Genomic DNA, 17471 nt, shown 5'->3' on the forward strand with positions numbered 1-17471 from the left:
GCGGCATCCGCAGCAGCTGTGGAACCTGGTATTCCAGCATGTTGTTGAATCTGAGTCGACTGAAGAGGCGGAAGCAAATCCCTGGTCTGCAGCGGCCGGCTCTGTGGACAGGTCACGCAGTCAGTAGACTCTTTAATAGACATTTAGAGCAGAGGATTTTACATCGAGTCAATACCAGGTGAGATGTAAGATCTAACATCTTTTGAGGTGATTCAAAGTTCAAGAGTGTGAACATCGTTGATGTTACCTTCCCTTCCTTTGCAAAGCGCTGGCTTTCGAGATCCAAACCGTCTTTAACATGGATACATGACTGAGGGTATCAAAGGACTTCTACAACAGGAAAAACATTCAGTTCATTAGTTCATTACTAACAACAAGTATGAACTTACATCTGTTCTTAGACCCCATATTACTCTTGTTTTTTAAATCAAATTCCAGTGAGTGTACCTCTTTGACCTTTCCTGAATCAATGACGAAGATCACATCGTTAATAGTGATACTCGTCTCAGCAATGTTCGTAGAAAGAATCTGAAAGAGAGTAGAAAAAAAAAACATTGTGCAATGTTATTCTATAGTCTGATAGTGAGGGAGTTTCCTACAAATGTCCTGTAAAGTTCCATTCAAAGGGAAAACCCTACTGGTTACAAGCTCCTAGTCAGTCTAGACAGGATGCAGACATGAGGTACGGTAACTGGAACTGATGAGTTTTGGTCTTGAGTGACACCTATGACTCACTATTTTCCTGATACCAGGTGGAGAGTTCTTCATGGCTCTCTTCTGATCCAGAGTCTGCATGTCTGAATGTAGAGTGAACACCTGGTACCTGAGAGACAACACACCTCCGTCAAAGACACACTACATAATATGCTGCTGTGCTGTGCGATGCTCAACACAGTCGACTGATCACATGGATCCCGGACCAAGTCTACAACTATATGTAACGTATTGTAAGAATCCTGTATTCATCTGTATATCACAATATCATTAGAAACATCTATAATTTATCATGACTTAAAATCAACATATCTAAAAACAAACAATATTATAGTTGTTGCGTGATGGTCTTCCATCCTTCTTATGGACAGTATATGTTTCACCTGTCAGAGTGGGTGGAGAATCTCTTATCGTCATACAGGAGGCGGTCCCTGAGTGACACAATCACATCATATCCAGGAAGAAAAATCAGGACAGCACCTGAAGACCAGCAGATAAAAGCTTGCATTAAAATAATCCTGAAATATCATCCATGTTCCCTGAATCTGCCTTTGATCAATAGTCACGTTCGCCAAGCAACAGGTCAACTTGTTAGTGAGGATCATGCAATGAACAGCTATGTTAATGAAATCCAGTGCTGAGGCTCACCTTCACTGGTGGTGGAGCAGATGTTGTGCAGCAGATCCATGATGAGGTCCAGGTCCACCTGCTCATCATCAAAGCTGTGGTGGTACAGTTTGAGCAGCTCCTGCTCTTCAGTGCTCATCTCTGCACTCTCACACTGCATTAGAGTGGACTCATCCAGGCTGCTCACCTCTCCCAGAGGACTGCATGGACGCATCAGGAGACGGGAAGTTTAGCAGTTTACAAAACCGTCTTAAACTTCATGTCAATTTAGACACGCCTTTACTTTATGTGTAGCTTCTTTAGGGACTGCGATAATTATTGAGGGTAGATGGACTGACCATTGCTCATTCCATCATTAATAACTGAAAGATAATGAATTAAAAATTGTAATCTTCTTAATGCGGCCATTTTCATATGGCCGCAAATGCAAATGCAAAAAAGGAAAGGTCATATATACATATGTGTTAAATACGTTGAGAATTATGCATCTTTACACAGAAACTCTTTTTTGAAACACCAAATAAATGCTATCAACACTGCCTCTCTTTAGCAAAAAAAGAAACTGATCACTCCTTTTCCCCTTTTTAAAGAGTTAGTTCAGCTTTGCACATTGTGGTCAACATTACACTTACATTGAAGATTTCAGTAGATCCATAGCCTCCGTCTGCTGGAAGTGTTTGGCAAAGTCTACGGCGGTCCTGAAAGGAAATGAACACTGACGCTCAATACAACTACTTGGAGAGGAATTCTCAAACAAAACTATGTGGTAGTTACAGTCCATGTCCTCCCGCACTAACAAAACTGGTCCCGACTCACATTAAATTGTAATGTAACGTAATTTAACATCGCTGGGTAACATAACATGCAGGACGTCGTACCAGCCATTGGATGCCTTCATGTTGATGTCTGCCCCCATGCTGAGCAGCTGCTCCACCTGTGTGAGGAACCCTCGAGCTGCTGCCACCATCAGAGGTGAGGCCCCGGTGTCACTGTGCCTATAGTCCACTAGGTAAAGAAAACAAACGTGAACCCTTCTTTATACAGACATTCATTTCCCACTACACCCACATGTTCTGTTCAGGATAGCACAGGGCCAGCACTTCAATATTATCAGAGGGACAGCTCAACATTTTGGGACAGCACTTTTTTGCAGAGTCTGGTGGGTTTTTTTAAATGGAGAATCGTGATAGTATCGCAGTATCGTGATAGTATCGCAGTATCGTGATAGTATCGAATCGGGACCCAAGTATCGTGATAAAATCGAATCGTGGGACCTCTGGTGATTCCCACCCCTAGAGATCCCTGTGCCTAGCACTGAAGTCGGCAACCTGCGCCCCGGAGCAGCATGCGGCTCTTTAGCCCGTCTGTTGCTTTTATTTATTTTTTTGCCCAGTAGAAAAACTTTCAAAAGGGAATTCCTCTTAATAAAAATAAATGTTTAAATACTTCTTTCACTAAAATGTGCGTCACATCCTGTCACGTCAAGCCTCCGCCCCTGCAGCTGGCTACTCGTGATTCAGAGCCCCGCCCTCGCACGCAGATGAGTGCAGAAGAGCGATTCCTCAACTGCTGCAGCAAACTGAGTAAAGTAGATATACTTTCAGGAAGTGGATCACGTCTCCAAACTCCACTACTGCTGCTGGTTCTGTGTCAGCTCATGAGACAGTGAGGCGTCCGTTAGTAAGGGCGGATCCGTCCTCCGTTTGCGGTGCTCTAGTGAGGAGGACGCTCAGTGTAAACGTAGCAAAAGATATGCGTTTAAAATGTAAAACTCACTGAAGATGACGGGTATCGAACCTGCTACCTTGCAGTTACAGGGCAAACACTCTACCACATGAGCCACAACTATAGATAGTACTGAAGTTCTGCATAGTTGTGTTTTTAATTAACCTTAATGTAGCCAACACATGACTATTTTTTGTTTGATAGTTTTAAACAGGTAAAATAGCAATGCAATGTAAAAAAAAAGTATTTATTCTTGTTCTATAATTTTTTAAATACAACACACTATAGTTTTTTGTATATATATATATATTATGACTATATATAAAACCTCAGAAGCTGTGATATAAAAAAAAAAAAATTGCAGCTCCAGACAATTTTTTTTGGGTGGAAAAAGGTCAAAATGGCTCTTTGGATACGAAAGGTTGCTGACTCCTGGCCTAGCATAAAGACTGGGACACCTCAACAAATTGTGTTGGGGAGTCATTTGCTGTACATTTATCTGGAAATATCTATATAGCAAATCATGAAAATTCAGCTGAACAACTGTTGATAGACTGGTTCAGTAAATGATATACCTGACAAATAAAGGAACATGAAATGAGGGATGAAAGAAATCACAGATGTTCTGTTACATGTGTATACATTATCCACAGGAATGTGTATCTCCATAGTACCATGTGCAAAATGATTGCCATTCTAATAGTGTTTAAATGTCACATTTACGAAACTTGCATAATGAATGAGTGATTTCAGAAAGGTGAGTAGGAGCAGAGATCAGCTCTGAGAGTCGTACCGTTCACACTTTCATAGAGGATAAGGTTGAAGAGTTGGATGAAGGCATCCTGGTCTTCATTGAGGAAAATGTTGGAAATGCATGAGTCCATCTCCTTCAGCAGCCACGGCTCCAGCTGTTCCGTGTCATTCTCAGTCTGTGACAAAAAAAAAGTAGAGTAGCTCAACCGGGTGCCAAGCATCAACAGTCAGGTTTCCCACCACACACCCACACTCAATAGAACTGGTCTGGATCAGTGCCGTAACGGAAACACACAAGGCCCCCCTGCAGAATAACCCTGGGAGCCCCCCCCCCCCCCCATATGTAAGGGATAATGTATTGTCCGGCGGTCATTATCCAAAGATAAACAAACAGGACCCAAGCTTTTCTTTTGAGGGAAATTTATTCAATCAGAAAAAACAGCTCAAACAGAAAACAAATGTATTCGAACAGAAAAAAAAAACATATGCTAGGGCCTATCAAACAGATCAAACAGAACATATGTTAAAACAACATAACAAATATGCCTACATATAGTCGATACAACGGTAGGCTACTTTCTACAGGTTTGCATTTGAATACACATGTGCGCGTCTTTTAGCAAATCTGTGTTAGAAAGAACACAGCCTAAAGAACCCGAATATGCATTGAAAACCACAGAAAAAAACAAAGTGTTGGGGTCATTTGAAGGCTTTTCAGGGGAAAAACTGTGTAAATCGGTTCAAAAATGAAAAACGTCAAAGTTCTATAAGAAAACTACATTTCCCAAAGAGCGGCCATTTGACAGGGGAAATGCTGGACCCAGAAATGTAAAATAAAAAAAATCTCTGACGGTTGACGGTACATAGACTTAATGGTTACTTTTATTATTTTGTACAGAGCCGTTGTCTTCTCAAAAGGGTTGCAGTGTTGTACAATGTGAAATGAAGTTAAACAACGATGTGGTTGTGGAGATAATTAAGGAAACGTTAAAAAAAAACGGCCAAAGCCGATGATGGCTGCCGATAAACCATGTCTTGCCATGTCTTATACTGTCTTAGAATCTGCCCATGTCCGTAACAGGTACACCTGGGCCAGACATGGCAACAATGAAATGTGCCAAAGGTGGCTCACATTTGGCCGCATCGAGCCGGAACACAGCCGAGTCAGCCGACACTCAGCCGCAATACGGCCGAGTCCAATGGCTAGTGTTGGATTTAAAAAAAAAATGCCACGCAAGGCCCCCTGTCCCTGCGAGGCCCCCCCACGGTGCGGGGGCTGCGGGGGTAATCTCTACGGGCCTGGTCTGGATAAAAAAAACACGTAGAGACGTTAAAGCTGATGTGACCTGATTTATAGTTGTTTTTAAAAGCATTTCAAATTTGCCTCATCAAACAGTCACCAACTGTGTGACCTGTAAATCTACTTTTTAGGTCCCAGATTTACTATCTTTTGAACGTTTAGCTGTTAAATGCCTAACTTCAGAATACCAGCTAATTGTTTCCATTTATAGCCCATGGCTACATCTGCAAACTCATCCCTCTCGTTGCGGAAACGGTCACAGTCTTATTCAATCAGCAGTTACAGTATTTCATAGCATTTAAAGCTTGTTGCTCAATGACTGTAATCCTCACTTACCGTCGACCCAAACCTAACTCATCTTTCCCATCTCACTCTCCTCACGTGTACTGCTCCTTAGTGATTTTAACATTCACATTGACCCATCCACCTGTAAGTTTGCATCTGAATTCACCACCTTGCATTTCAACCTCACTTAGCTTCCCCTAGCCATGTCAAAGGCCATATCCTTAACCTGGTCTGATCTGTCAATTTACCGGTACTCAACATCCACCTGTCTCTATTTCCACTCTCTGATCATCACCTCATCCAGTTCACTATCCCATCCCCACAACTAGTCAGAGAAACATATTTTCAAAACATCTCACTAACCGCTATAATTCCTCTTAGTCCCATGGAAATGTCCCCTTGAAAACTGTTTCTGTCAGGCCAATTAAAATAAAACCTGGTCTGGATCCATCCTGCCTCAACCACTAAAGTCCAATCTCCAACCTTTCCTTCTGGTGAAACACCCTTGAAAGCCTTGTTGCACAACTTCAAGCCCACCTGCACTCCAATAACCTCATTGAAACCCTGCATTCTGTTTATCTCCCACTCCACCGCAGAGAAACTGCCCAGTGCTAGTTCAAAACACACAATTCCAACCTTCTTCGTCTCTCCCAATTTTCTAAGCATCAAGGCCATCTCTTCTCCACTGCATCTACCTGCCTGTTTACCTGCCTGTTTGTCTACCTACCACGCTTCTGGTCTACCTACCTGTCTGTCTACCCACCTACATGTCCATCTACCTACATGTCCATCTACCTACCTCTCCACCTACCTGTCTGTCTGTGCAGTCAGTGTTGACCATGTGGAGGCTTTCTAGGTTTGGATTTAGTGCTGTTAGTTACTTTAATTGGAAAAGACTTGTCAACACAAGTTTTTCAGTTAGATATTTTTTAAATCTTGTGTAGTCTTGCTGGTTTCTCAACATAAACAACCCTAGCTTTGAATTGTACTCAAGGTGGTTTGCGACAGTGTTTAATTAGAACCCTGCACTGTAGTCCAGGCTCCACTAGAGAAATTATTACAATTACAATGAAATTACGAAATATAACAGTAAACTTAGCTGCAGGGAAAACGAACAGTGCCGGCCAACATTTAAGGAGAATGGCACTTCTATTTTTTTCTTGTATCTACATTGATTACAAGATGAGTCATGGAACACTGGACTGTTGGACTTGATCCGTCCCACTGAAGCAGTGCAGAGCGGTGTGTATGTGATTGTGTTGGTTTACCAGCGTGTTGAAGGTGCTGTCCCCTCTGTCCAGGGAGCTGCTGTCCTGCAGGAAGCCCGGGGCAAACACAGGGGTCCTCTGTTTCTCGTCCTCTACTGCCTTACACCACTCCGTCAAACATTTCTGCTTCTTCTCCTCTGAGAACCAGGGCATGTGATACACAGAGGAGATTAAGGCAAAGCCAGATGGAAGGCTATAATGCATTGTTTTTTTAATTCAGTGCGATTCAGTGGATTAATTAATAAAAGCTTCATACTTCTCTGGGTCTCTTCTTTGTATTTCCTCATGTCCTTATTGTTAAAGTCGGTCAGCTTCAGAATATCTTCCAGAAAGAATTCCTTCACTTCGAACTGTCTTCCTATGACTAAACATATAAAACAAAGCTCTTAATTTATTAATAATTGAATAATTAACACCCAATTACACATACACAGATAACACTCCCACCAGATTACACTGAATTTGCATTACTTCAGTTTACAATAATAACCCATCTTTGCATTAGAATGAACGGTTTCTTGAATTAAATATATTCTGACTGTAATACTCGCTCCAGTATCTATTAGTGCTGATTCATTGTTAAAGTGGTGCATGTGATATTTGCAATTTCTGGATTGCGCTGTCCCTTTATTTACCAGTATAAATTTAATTTTTGCTCAGTTTTCTCTCCTGTTATTTCAGGATAAATTAGACTATTCAGTTTGCACGAGTCTGACTGAGATGTTCTCCAGCTATTTTAATGAAAAGGGAGAAATGCTATGATACTTTAAAAGATTGGGCTTTTTTTCCTTGCGAGTCCACAGGTTTTAGTGCTGCTAGTCCATGTCGATGTGTCCTTGGACACCAAACCATCCAACTATCTTTTCATCCATCTATCCGTCCATCTATCCATCACTTGTAACCATAGATGTGAATTCATTATAGAACAATATTTCACAAGGATAGTTTGAATGCTTTGCAATATAATCTGTTAAATGATATGAACAAAAGTGGCCTGTAGATTTTGTGGTCAAGCTGAGATGATTTAGACCAAGAATTACTTTTGTTTTGATGAATCCCTTTTAAATTTGATTATTTGGGGGCAGATACATTGATGATATTTTTCTTGTAATCAGTTGAAATTTGAAAAAATAAATACTTCCAACATTTTAGATGTTACATTAAATCAAACATGGTTAAAAACTACAACCAACTACTAAGACATAACCCACTGACAGGAACACTCTATTGACTACAAGTAGTTTTCATCCAAGACCACGGAAAGGTACGCAATACGTAAAGTATACACAAGTGACAAGCAGGTGATTTCCTATAATGGGATTATCTAATAGGATGCCTTGTTACGTTTGGAAATGTATCAAAATAATAACAAGTAATATCTTGTATAAGCATTCATTTAGTAGACACATAGTTAGCAGGACGTACGGTGGATAACGGGGCAGGAGCCAAAGTACTTAAGGAACAGATCTATATCCAGAGCTGCACTGGACAGGATCAGTTTCAGTGTGGGAATCTTCTGCAGCACATCCCGCAACTTAGTGAGCAGGAAGTCAGTCAGACCATCACGCTCATGCACCTCATCCTGTTAAAACACGGCAGGTTACTTTAACATGTTCGAAACAAAAGTCAAACTGGGAGCTGAAACTCCTTTAAAGAGAAACTTAACATCCAATGAAAATGTTGTTTTTGCCCTCCAGTGGTTTAGCTTGTCACATTGCAGCAGTGACGTACTGGTGGACTACAGGACCCAGTGATATCACTGCTGGGTGTGGTTACACACATTTCAATCAGAGAGGGCAGCAAAACACTGCTTTTCAGCCTGCCGTCATGTTACTCTGAAAGGAACAAGCCCAGCTTCAAATACATGCAGGATTACAAAGATAAACCTCTTTTCTGAGACTGTATGTCCTGTTTATTTCTAGTCGTGATGCTCACCACAATGACATGCGAGACAGTTGACAGGCTGGCATCTCCAGACATCAATGTTCGGAGCAGCACTCCACTGGTGCAAAAGGTCAGCAGTGTCTTAGGCGAGACCCTGAGGTTTCAAAGTCAACAGTTACACAAGTCATTTCAATTTAAGCATTATTAAGTGTTACATAGGCTTGCAAATGTTAGATAGGAAAGTTAAACACTGATTGTGTGTCCCACGTGTCTAATGTGTGGAAAATGGCAGCCTTATTGCTTTCCTGCTAAAATGAACAGAGGGTCGGTCATGTGGAGGATAACAGAGCACCAGCAGACCTGGGACCAGCTAGTCTCACAAAGCCAGACCACAGCGCTGAGCACCTGTCTTTAAACGGATCATACATACATTAAAATAATAAATACGTAAAAGAAGCGAGATGAATGTATCCAAATGTAAAAGTAATGAGTGAGTGTAAGACGTGTGCTGCATTAAAACTACTCCAAATTTACTTTTTTTTTTTATTCAGATGAATGTTTAAATTGATGCAATTTTTGGAAAGCAAACAGATTTAATCTACTTAATTTCACATTGATGTATTAAAAGATGCAGCATCTGTTACAACATAACTCGCTTACCCACAGCAGACAGTATATCAACTGGTTAAAAGTTTAATTTGAAAGTGCACAATGTCACATATTATGACTGGTGAGTAAGAACTGCTTGACTTTGCCTCTGAAAGTGTAATTCAAATTTAGGGAAATAACTTAAATTGTAGTACATTCAATTTGAACAAGTCCGAAGTTTCTGAAATTCAATTTTATCAAAATACTTTAAACTTTCCAAAACATACATAAAGATTCAGTAGCTTAAATTCAATGTGTCCACATTTCTCTCTGCCTTTGTGTGTGCCTGTGTGTGTGTGTGTGTGTGTGTGTGTGTGTGTGTGTGTGTGTGTGTGTGTGTGTGTGTGTGTGTGTGTGTGTGTGTGTGTGTCTGTGTGTGTGTGTGTGTAAAAAACATGATTAGTGTGCATTCTCCCTCAATGGTTTAGACCTTTGGAATAAGCTCTGTAGCTTCGGCCTTGAATTGAACTAGTTGTTCTACTGCAGGGGTAAATGATTACACTTGAAGCTTTAAGATACAAGGCTAGATCTAATGTACCTGCTCTCCAGTCTGATGTGATAACCGACAGTCTGGCCCACACTCTCTCCTCTCTCCGCTGCTACTCTCTCAGCCACAGAGATGGCCGCCAGGCGTCTGGGCTGAGTGCAGAAGATCCTGCAGGGATCTCCATTCTTGCTGCACTCATCCAGCAGGAACTGTGGGATCTGGACAATGCAAAGCAACACTAGATTACCGAAGGCTTAAACCATACACACTACACAATAGTTATACAATATCAGTAGATTAAGCTCCTGTTTTAATGTCACAATATTTCTTATGGGAAATGTTGGAAACGGTTCGAAATTATCTCAGTTTCCCGCCTGTATCTGTCAACTGTCTAGTAAGGACAATAATGAAAAAATAAATAAAAAACGTGTAAAATAGGGAGAAACAAGACTAAGAGTGTTAGCATGTTCAAATGTGCTAATTAGCACTGTATGTTTTGCAGATAACTCATCCCCTGATGATGGCACTGGTTGAAGATTCAGAGGCCACTAAAAAGACTAGGATTTATCTTCTAGGATCCATGCACGTTTGTACAACATTCAATCTTAATGTGCTAGTGGAGATATTTTAGTCGGGACCAAAGTGTTCAGACAGACCCACCTGTGTAGTTTTTCCAGAGCCGGTCTCTCCAACCACCAACACAACCCTGTTTTCTCCGATGAGCTGGATGATCTCGTCCTGGCGTTCATGCACAGGCAGGGCGCTTCGAAAACTGTCCAGTTCTGATGGATTCCTTCTTTGAGGCACCATGGGTATGCCGTTGTTTATTCGCCCGCTTGCCCTGTTCCTCTCACAACTGCTGTCTAAGAGAAGAACTGAAGAATGTTACAACTGTACAACACTCTTGTTGACTTGACACTGAGGTGATTTGTTCATCTTAAAATGCTTTCGCATTTTAATGCTAAGACGGCGACCACATTATCTGCCCAGAGAATTCACCAGTTGCTACGTTTTACAGTCCTCCCGATGCAAATTCATAAAACGCATTACAGGAATTGTATACGGTCATCAGCAGACATTTTTGTTTGATTTAAACTGGCACATGTTCAGGGCTGGTGTTGGTGGTGGTGAAGACTAAAAGCTGGCATCAAGAAGGCAAGAAGGAGGCTGATGAGAGACCTCAACACCAACAACACTAAAGATATGTAGTTGGAGATCCAGAATGTCACAGGCAAAGCAGGAGCGCCTCATTAGTGAGGCCACGTTGCCAGATGAGCTGAACAACTTTTATACTCGCTTTGATCTCCTCAATAAAGAGTCAGCTGTCAAGTCTGCCCCGCCTCCAGAGTACCGGCCACTGTGGGTAACCTCAGAGGATGTGAGAAAAACCCTGATGATAGTGAATATGAGTAAAGCTGCTGGGTCAACAAAAAAAATAAATAAATAAATAAAAAAACAACCTCCCAGCCAGCTTGGAGCCTCAACAGTTTGCATACACAGGCAACAAATCCACAGAGGATGATGTCTCCACTGCCTCCACTCAGCCCTCACTCATCTGGAAGGTAACACTACCTACATCAGAAGGTTGTTTGTTGATTTCAGCTAAGCCTTCAACACAATCTCCCCCATGAAACTGATGGCAAACTTAGCAGTCGGGGTTGAGTATCTCACTTTGAAACTGGTTATTAGACTTCCTCACAAACAGATCCCAGAATGGCAGGCACACCTCCTCCACTCTCGTGTTGAACAGTGGAGCCCCCCAGCTGTGTGCTCAGCCCCCTCTTGTTCACGCTGTACACTGTTGAGTGTCCGAGGAATAATATGAAAGTAAAAAGGTCTAACTATTATAACCATATAATCATTTTATTTTTCTATATAACCATTGAATACATAAATATACTGTTTGGTTTTTATTTTCATTATAGTTTGTGATTAGACCACATAAAATTCATAGGACACTATAAGTTGCTATGTTATATACTCTTTTTGAACGAGATGTGTTAAATGTTCTCTCCTTTGTTAAGAGCATGCATTGGCAGTATTACCAAATAAGGTAGTGAAACCTCCTCTGTCCAACTCTGGTGACAGGAAGATTTATGTATTCTGGTGTATAAAAGAGAGGGTAGGAATGCATGTTTTTTGGGGGGGGGGGGGGGGGGGGGGTGCCTGACAATTCTGTGCAGGAGAAGAGAGAAGAGGTGTTTATTCACCAGCTCTAAACTTAACCCTTCCTCTTAGTTACTTAATATGCATCTTTACTAGAAAAGGAGAAAAATCAGATTGGACCTGTCCCAGCCCTTAGGGGTTGGGACAGGTCTCCAGCTTTAGAGTCTGGAAGAAACTTCTGCTATCAGGAGGGGGGAGCCTGGCAAATCTGTGCAGGAGTAGACAAGAGAGAAGAGGTGTTCACTCACCAGCTCTAAAAAACTTAACCCCTTCTCTTAGTTACTTGTGACTTTTAAACTGTTTGATTGAATTTAATTTGTTGTATGTAAGATAAACTTTGAATAAAAACTCAGCCTTACCCTTTGGAAGGGACTGAAACCAAACAAAAGGTTCTGGTTCTTTAAAACAATTTAAACCCTCTTTCCCTGTCCATCCACCGTGAGATACAGAGGTGACGACTGAATCTACCAAAGAGACTTAAGGTAAGTATCTTTGGGTGAAGACTTTTGCAGTGTTTGTCATAATGATGAGATGGTGTCAAAATAGGTAGAGAGAAGGTATAGACGATATACGTACTCGCTTGATAAGGGTTGAGACAAGTTACAGCCTACCACAGGGGACGTGGAGCGCAAGCTGTAAAACACCCTCGACAAAACCTATAACTTAATTCGAAAATAACACAAAAACCTAACGATATAGCACGGGGCGAGATAAAAGACCGAAGGCGTTATTCCAATATCGGATGAGGATTATCATTTCCTCCGGGATCACTAGGATAATTAGCCGACGGAGTGCCACCGAGTTAGGTGCGAGGTCTTGCCTTTCCTACTCTCCCCCCTACTCTCCTCTTTCCCCTGGCAAGACCACCGTTCACGCTACAACACCCACGACTGCTACCCCCAACATGAAGAGAACTCGGTTGTGAAGTTTGCAGATGACACTACCGTCATCGGGCAAGATTTCAAACAACAATGAGACTTCATAGAGAGAGGAAATAAACAACCTTCAGAGTGGAGCTTAGAGAACAACCTGCTGCTCAACGTCAGTAAAACCAAGGAGCTGATTGTTGAGTTTAGGAATAAGGAAGAAAAGACACAGACCCCTGTCTACACACATCTCCTTCCTGGTGAAGAAAGCTCATAAACAGATGTATTTCTTAAGGAAACTTAAGGATAAATTAATACATTACAAACACACATGGGATGTGAAGTTGGTGAGAAGAGACGCCTGAGAAGAATTAAAAGATATTAAAAGACTAAACCCACCCAGACACAACCTGTTCACCTGCTGCTATCAGGAAAGAGATACAGAAGTATCAGACTTCAAGACAGCTTCTTTCCTCTGGCTATAAGACTCTTTATTCCATCCTTTACCCTCCATATATAAAGAGTCAGGTTTTTTTCTTCGTATGTAGCAACATGTAACTACAAAGTGGAATTTCGTTGTGCAACCCTGTTGTACAATGGCAAATAAAAACCTTGTAACCTTACATTGTTGCGCGGTATCATGATTTAGATTGGTTTGATATGTATATTTTATCACATTATGTTTATGTCACTGTGTGTTTGTGCGAACCATTTGGTAAAGGTCATCCAAATTTCTTCTGTTGAAACCAAAAAATCTCCGTCGAATTAGTTTAACTAAATAATAATAAATACTTCACCCCAAAAATGTCAATTTATATATAAATTACTCAACTCTCACAGAACAATATGTTTAGACAGACAGTGACGCTCACCAGGTTCTGCAGACAAGGCACTTTTGTTGATGGGCTGCATGTCTATGCGTTCCTTATTGCTGATGGGAAACCTCTGAAGTAGGCTGCGGATAAAATATAAGGAGTTGTGGGACACTGTCAGGAGCATATTAGGCCGGGGTTTGTCCGAACCAGTCTTCTTCTTGATGGTGAGGGAGCGATTTGGTCCTTTCCTGAGAATGAGGCAGAGAAATGTCATCCATTAACATACATTTTTAAAACTGTTGCTGTAACTGGTCCAAAATTCTTAGTGAGGGCATTCTGTCAGAAATCACTCTCTAACCTCACCCGTTTCCCTTTCTTTACCCCTTTCTCGCTGTTGGCCTGGCATTTACTGCAGGTTCTTGGATCCATTAAATCCATATTTCAGTTCTATATTTTGCTGATCCAAGGAAGGTAACCACATGCCGTGTTGTTGGTGTTTGTCATCCTGCCTGCGACTTTATGGTCACCTCGTTGCCCTCTAAGGCTGTGGTTGACAGACTATTCTAACTTTCCCTCTTTCCTATCCGGAGGTTTTCAAACATCCTTATTTACGTTTTATTCCTAATTTGCTATTGATGTCAGCGACAGCCAAAGGGTCGGTCATGGCCCAGGTCTGTTATATAAGCTGACAGGACTGCTTCAACCTTAAAGATGTATGTGGCAGCCATATCTGTAAACAATGGCCACCTTGATGGAAGGTCAGTTGCCCCCCCAAAGGTAAAGCAGGCTGCAAAATGGGCACTGCAAACTGGTATTGCAAGCCTTGAGCAAGAAGGCCACCATTTGAGCCTACAGGTGACTACAAGGAATATGTCAATGAAGTTGGCTTTTCTTCTGACTGTTATGACAGTTATGAAGCGTGAGTGAACTCCACACTCTTTCTATTAGTCCTTTGTGCTTTTGGTGGAAGTTGAACAATTCTGGTGTGACATTGTGCCAAATATTTCCTCCCCTACCATTTAGATCTGAGATGGAGGAAAGGGACAAGTGGTTGTATCCAGAGAAAAGGGACAGTTGGTTGTGTCAAGTTCAAGCATTGCAACGCAGAGCATTAGGAGTTTTGCAGCACATCAGCCAAAATTTTGGAAGCGCCTTTCCTGGTTCACGATGCCGATTCTTATGCTACAGCGTAGCCTACAGCATCATGCTTAAGCCATACAGCATTATGCTTAAGCTCCACAACTACCCCCTATCTCCTGAACGAAAAACTACAAATTCAGCTTTATTTGTGAGAGTGCATGTACCTTTGTAAATGACTCATGTACTTGGATACTTACCCTTTGCTCTTAGATATGTAACCCAGGGACTGTGCCATTCGATGAATGAAAGCCCTCTCAGTACTGGACAACGAGGAGGGAAATTCCATCTCTGCTCAGTCAAGGAAAGGAAAGGAAAATTATTAGGACACTTTACGAGACTTAACTATCATACCTTCCTGCTCACACTGGGATGAGTAGTGAGCACGACAGTGGCCTACTACTGTGATTTCACAATAACGAATGTTTACATAGAAAAATAAGTGCTCTGCTTTTAATTTCAGATATAAAACAACAAAACAAGTCAATACCTCTTTGGTCACTATAGTGAAACCTCTCTAGAGAGAGGTTCATTGATATCTTGACTTCTTCATCAATGTGAATTTCTTTGAAGCCTTTGGAGAGAGAACCATGATGCCGTGTGTTTTGGCTCTTGGCTGGTTTCTGTGATGCTGGACTAGCACTGGACATGATGCACTGCAACACAACAATAGGAACAGCAAGATTTGTTTGTGTTTGAGAAAAACATAAAATTGTTTCCTGATTTAATTAAATTCAATGTATTTTGTGACACCCAAAGTCTCAAATCCTGTGTGATAGATGTATTAGATGTGATAGATGTCATTTTTACAGAATAAACAACATAACAAAGTTACAACACATTCAACGCATATGGCATACATTGTTTAAATAATGAGGGTAGTAAGCAGAATAATTATTTGAAAATTGACATCTCATGTTTTCCAAATCTTATACTATTTGATTACATATTCCTGTATGGCCACAACAATGTTTAGCTTCTGTATTTGAGAGGTTGGAGTGGTGAAATAGATCAAATCCTCAATCCACGGTGTCTACTATTATATACAGTACATTTTCTAGTAAATAATGAAAAAACTGAATTAAAGTACCAACAGAGCTCAACACTAACAGTTAAAAGTGATTGTCGTGCTGGCAACCAGCCATCAGCTTAATCTCCCCATACATTTCATACAAACTAATTCTTTGTCACCACAAACTGTCCATCTCAACTGAAAAGATGTTGATCATGTGGCAAGACTATCGGCTACCACTGGAAGGCACTCTGTGGCTAAAAAGCTACATTATAATAGTGAGGAAACTTTACCTTTGCAAATGGGCAATATTTAGCCATGTGAAAAATGTGTAATAGTAGCATTCTGTCCCCATTTTTAAGCTCTTTTTTTTTTTCCACAGAAAAAAAACATTTTGCTGTCGATTCTGATCGTGCTGTTTCTGTCCCCTCAACTGCTCTTCGTGCCAGAGTTTCAACGTGGACACACAAATACACAGAGACAGTGAACCAGGTGAAGTGACTACAACGTCGAGGCTAATAGGCATTCTAAATGGACTTGGTCTCAAAGACACAATCCACAGATCCGGTAGGGGGACCAATTTTGGGTTTAAGCAGAATGAGATAAGAGTGTTGTTAACTTTAAGCTAAAATGTTGTTACTTCGCATTTTAACAAAAATGTACGGTAATAGACTTTTTCTATTGAAGGTGATACACACTGGTAAAGGTATAGTTCAGGTGTGGGGTTGTATGAAGTACCTCTCCATTGTTAATCTATTACCTACATTAGATGGAGAAACAAGATCACCGGTACAGGAGCAGAGCATTAACTGCTGAGGACGGGGGAAGCAGCAAAACACCTTTTAGACACGGAAAAATATCTACATCACTTGACGTGTGCACTATATTTAGTATATTTCGCCACCTTAACTTTCCCTCAGACAAATGGGGAACAAAATTGAAAGTGAAACTTATCAATGATCTCTTCAAAGCCATAAGGCTCCATTTAAAAACATAAGTTTCACTTTCAGTTTAGTTCCATGTCGAAAAACATTCTGAATACAGCACTTCAATGTAGTTTTTTAAGTAGGCTTTGCTGCTGCCCTGTCCACAGCAGTATTAACACAGACTGCGGAGAAGAACCTCACACAACCACACTTCAAAACGCCTGACTCTGATACACGTTTACTATTTATTTAAGTGCAATTGTTGTTAACAGAGAGAGACTATTGTATTTATTGTGTTGGTTGTTGGTGTTATCATATTTATGTTATGTTATTTCGGATTTCTTTTCACATTCCATTTCCAATGTCTGAATATTCTCAAAATTAGAAGTTATTTGCTCTTTGAAAGTGTGTACTTGCATTATTATGCTACTATCATTGTATCAGTGGCAAACAAATTATCTTAAAATGACTATTGTTTGTTGTAATTATTTCTGAGATAATATATCGTCCAAAAATGTTTTTGTTATCCTGACAGACTAACTCCTAACCCTACATGTCTGCTTATACAATCAAGTGTGTTTCTGTCATTCTTAACGGACTGTAAGGAATATCAAGTGGCTTGAATCCGGCGGAAGAGGTCAGAGGTCAGCGAACACGGCTGCTATGAAACAGAGAAGAAGAGAAGCTATAGCTACAGTTTTAAATAAATGAGGCCACATGTGTAACGGTAGTGGGGGGCTTTTCAGTGGATGTTTATTGGGGACGTTGTGATACAACGTCGCTGTTTTGTATGTTCAGTTGCTGGCAACGCTGTAGACGAGAGACTCGGACTTGACATCACAGTAAAGTTTAGTTTTA

General features: G+C 41.0%; 1 protein-coding gene across 1 annotated transcript in view; it reads right to left on the reverse strand.

Moving 5' to 3' along the window:
- ythdc2 (YTH domain containing 2) overlaps positions 1-15325 on the reverse strand; it is a gene marked incomplete at its 5' end in the record, with an annotated part of 29790 nt that extends 14465 nt beyond the window's left edge. The window contains 18 exons of the mRNA XM_079235373.1: positions 1-101; positions 248-330; positions 448-528; positions 736-823; positions 1098-1194; positions 1363-1541; positions 1974-2039; positions 2220-2346; positions 3860-3995; positions 6673-6809; positions 6929-7036; positions 8098-8254; positions 8608-8710; positions 9743-9909; positions 10352-10554; positions 13596-13786; positions 14876-14966; positions 15166-15325. The exon at positions 1-101 is cut by the window's left edge and continues 5 nt beyond it. Coding sequence (XP_079091499.1) covers positions 1-101; positions 248-330; positions 448-528; positions 736-823; positions 1098-1194; positions 1363-1541; positions 1974-2039; positions 2220-2346; positions 3860-3995; positions 6673-6809; positions 6929-7036; positions 8098-8254; positions 8608-8710; positions 9743-9909; positions 10352-10554; positions 13596-13786; positions 14876-14966; positions 15166-15325 — 2275 coding nt within the window. The remainder of the gene's footprint in view (positions 102-247; positions 331-447; positions 529-735; positions 824-1097; positions 1195-1362; positions 1542-1973; positions 2040-2219; positions 2347-3859; positions 3996-6672; positions 6810-6928; positions 7037-8097; positions 8255-8607; positions 8711-9742; positions 9910-10351; positions 10555-13595; positions 13787-14875; positions 14967-15165) is intronic.
- Positions 15326-17471: the final 2146 nt, after the last annotated feature.

The sequence above is a fragment of the Taurulus bubalis genome (assembly GCF_910589615.1).
Source record: "Taurulus bubalis genome assembly, chromosome: 19".
Lineage (NCBI taxonomy): Eukaryota > Metazoa > Chordata > Actinopteri > Perciformes > Cottidae > Taurulus > Taurulus bubalis.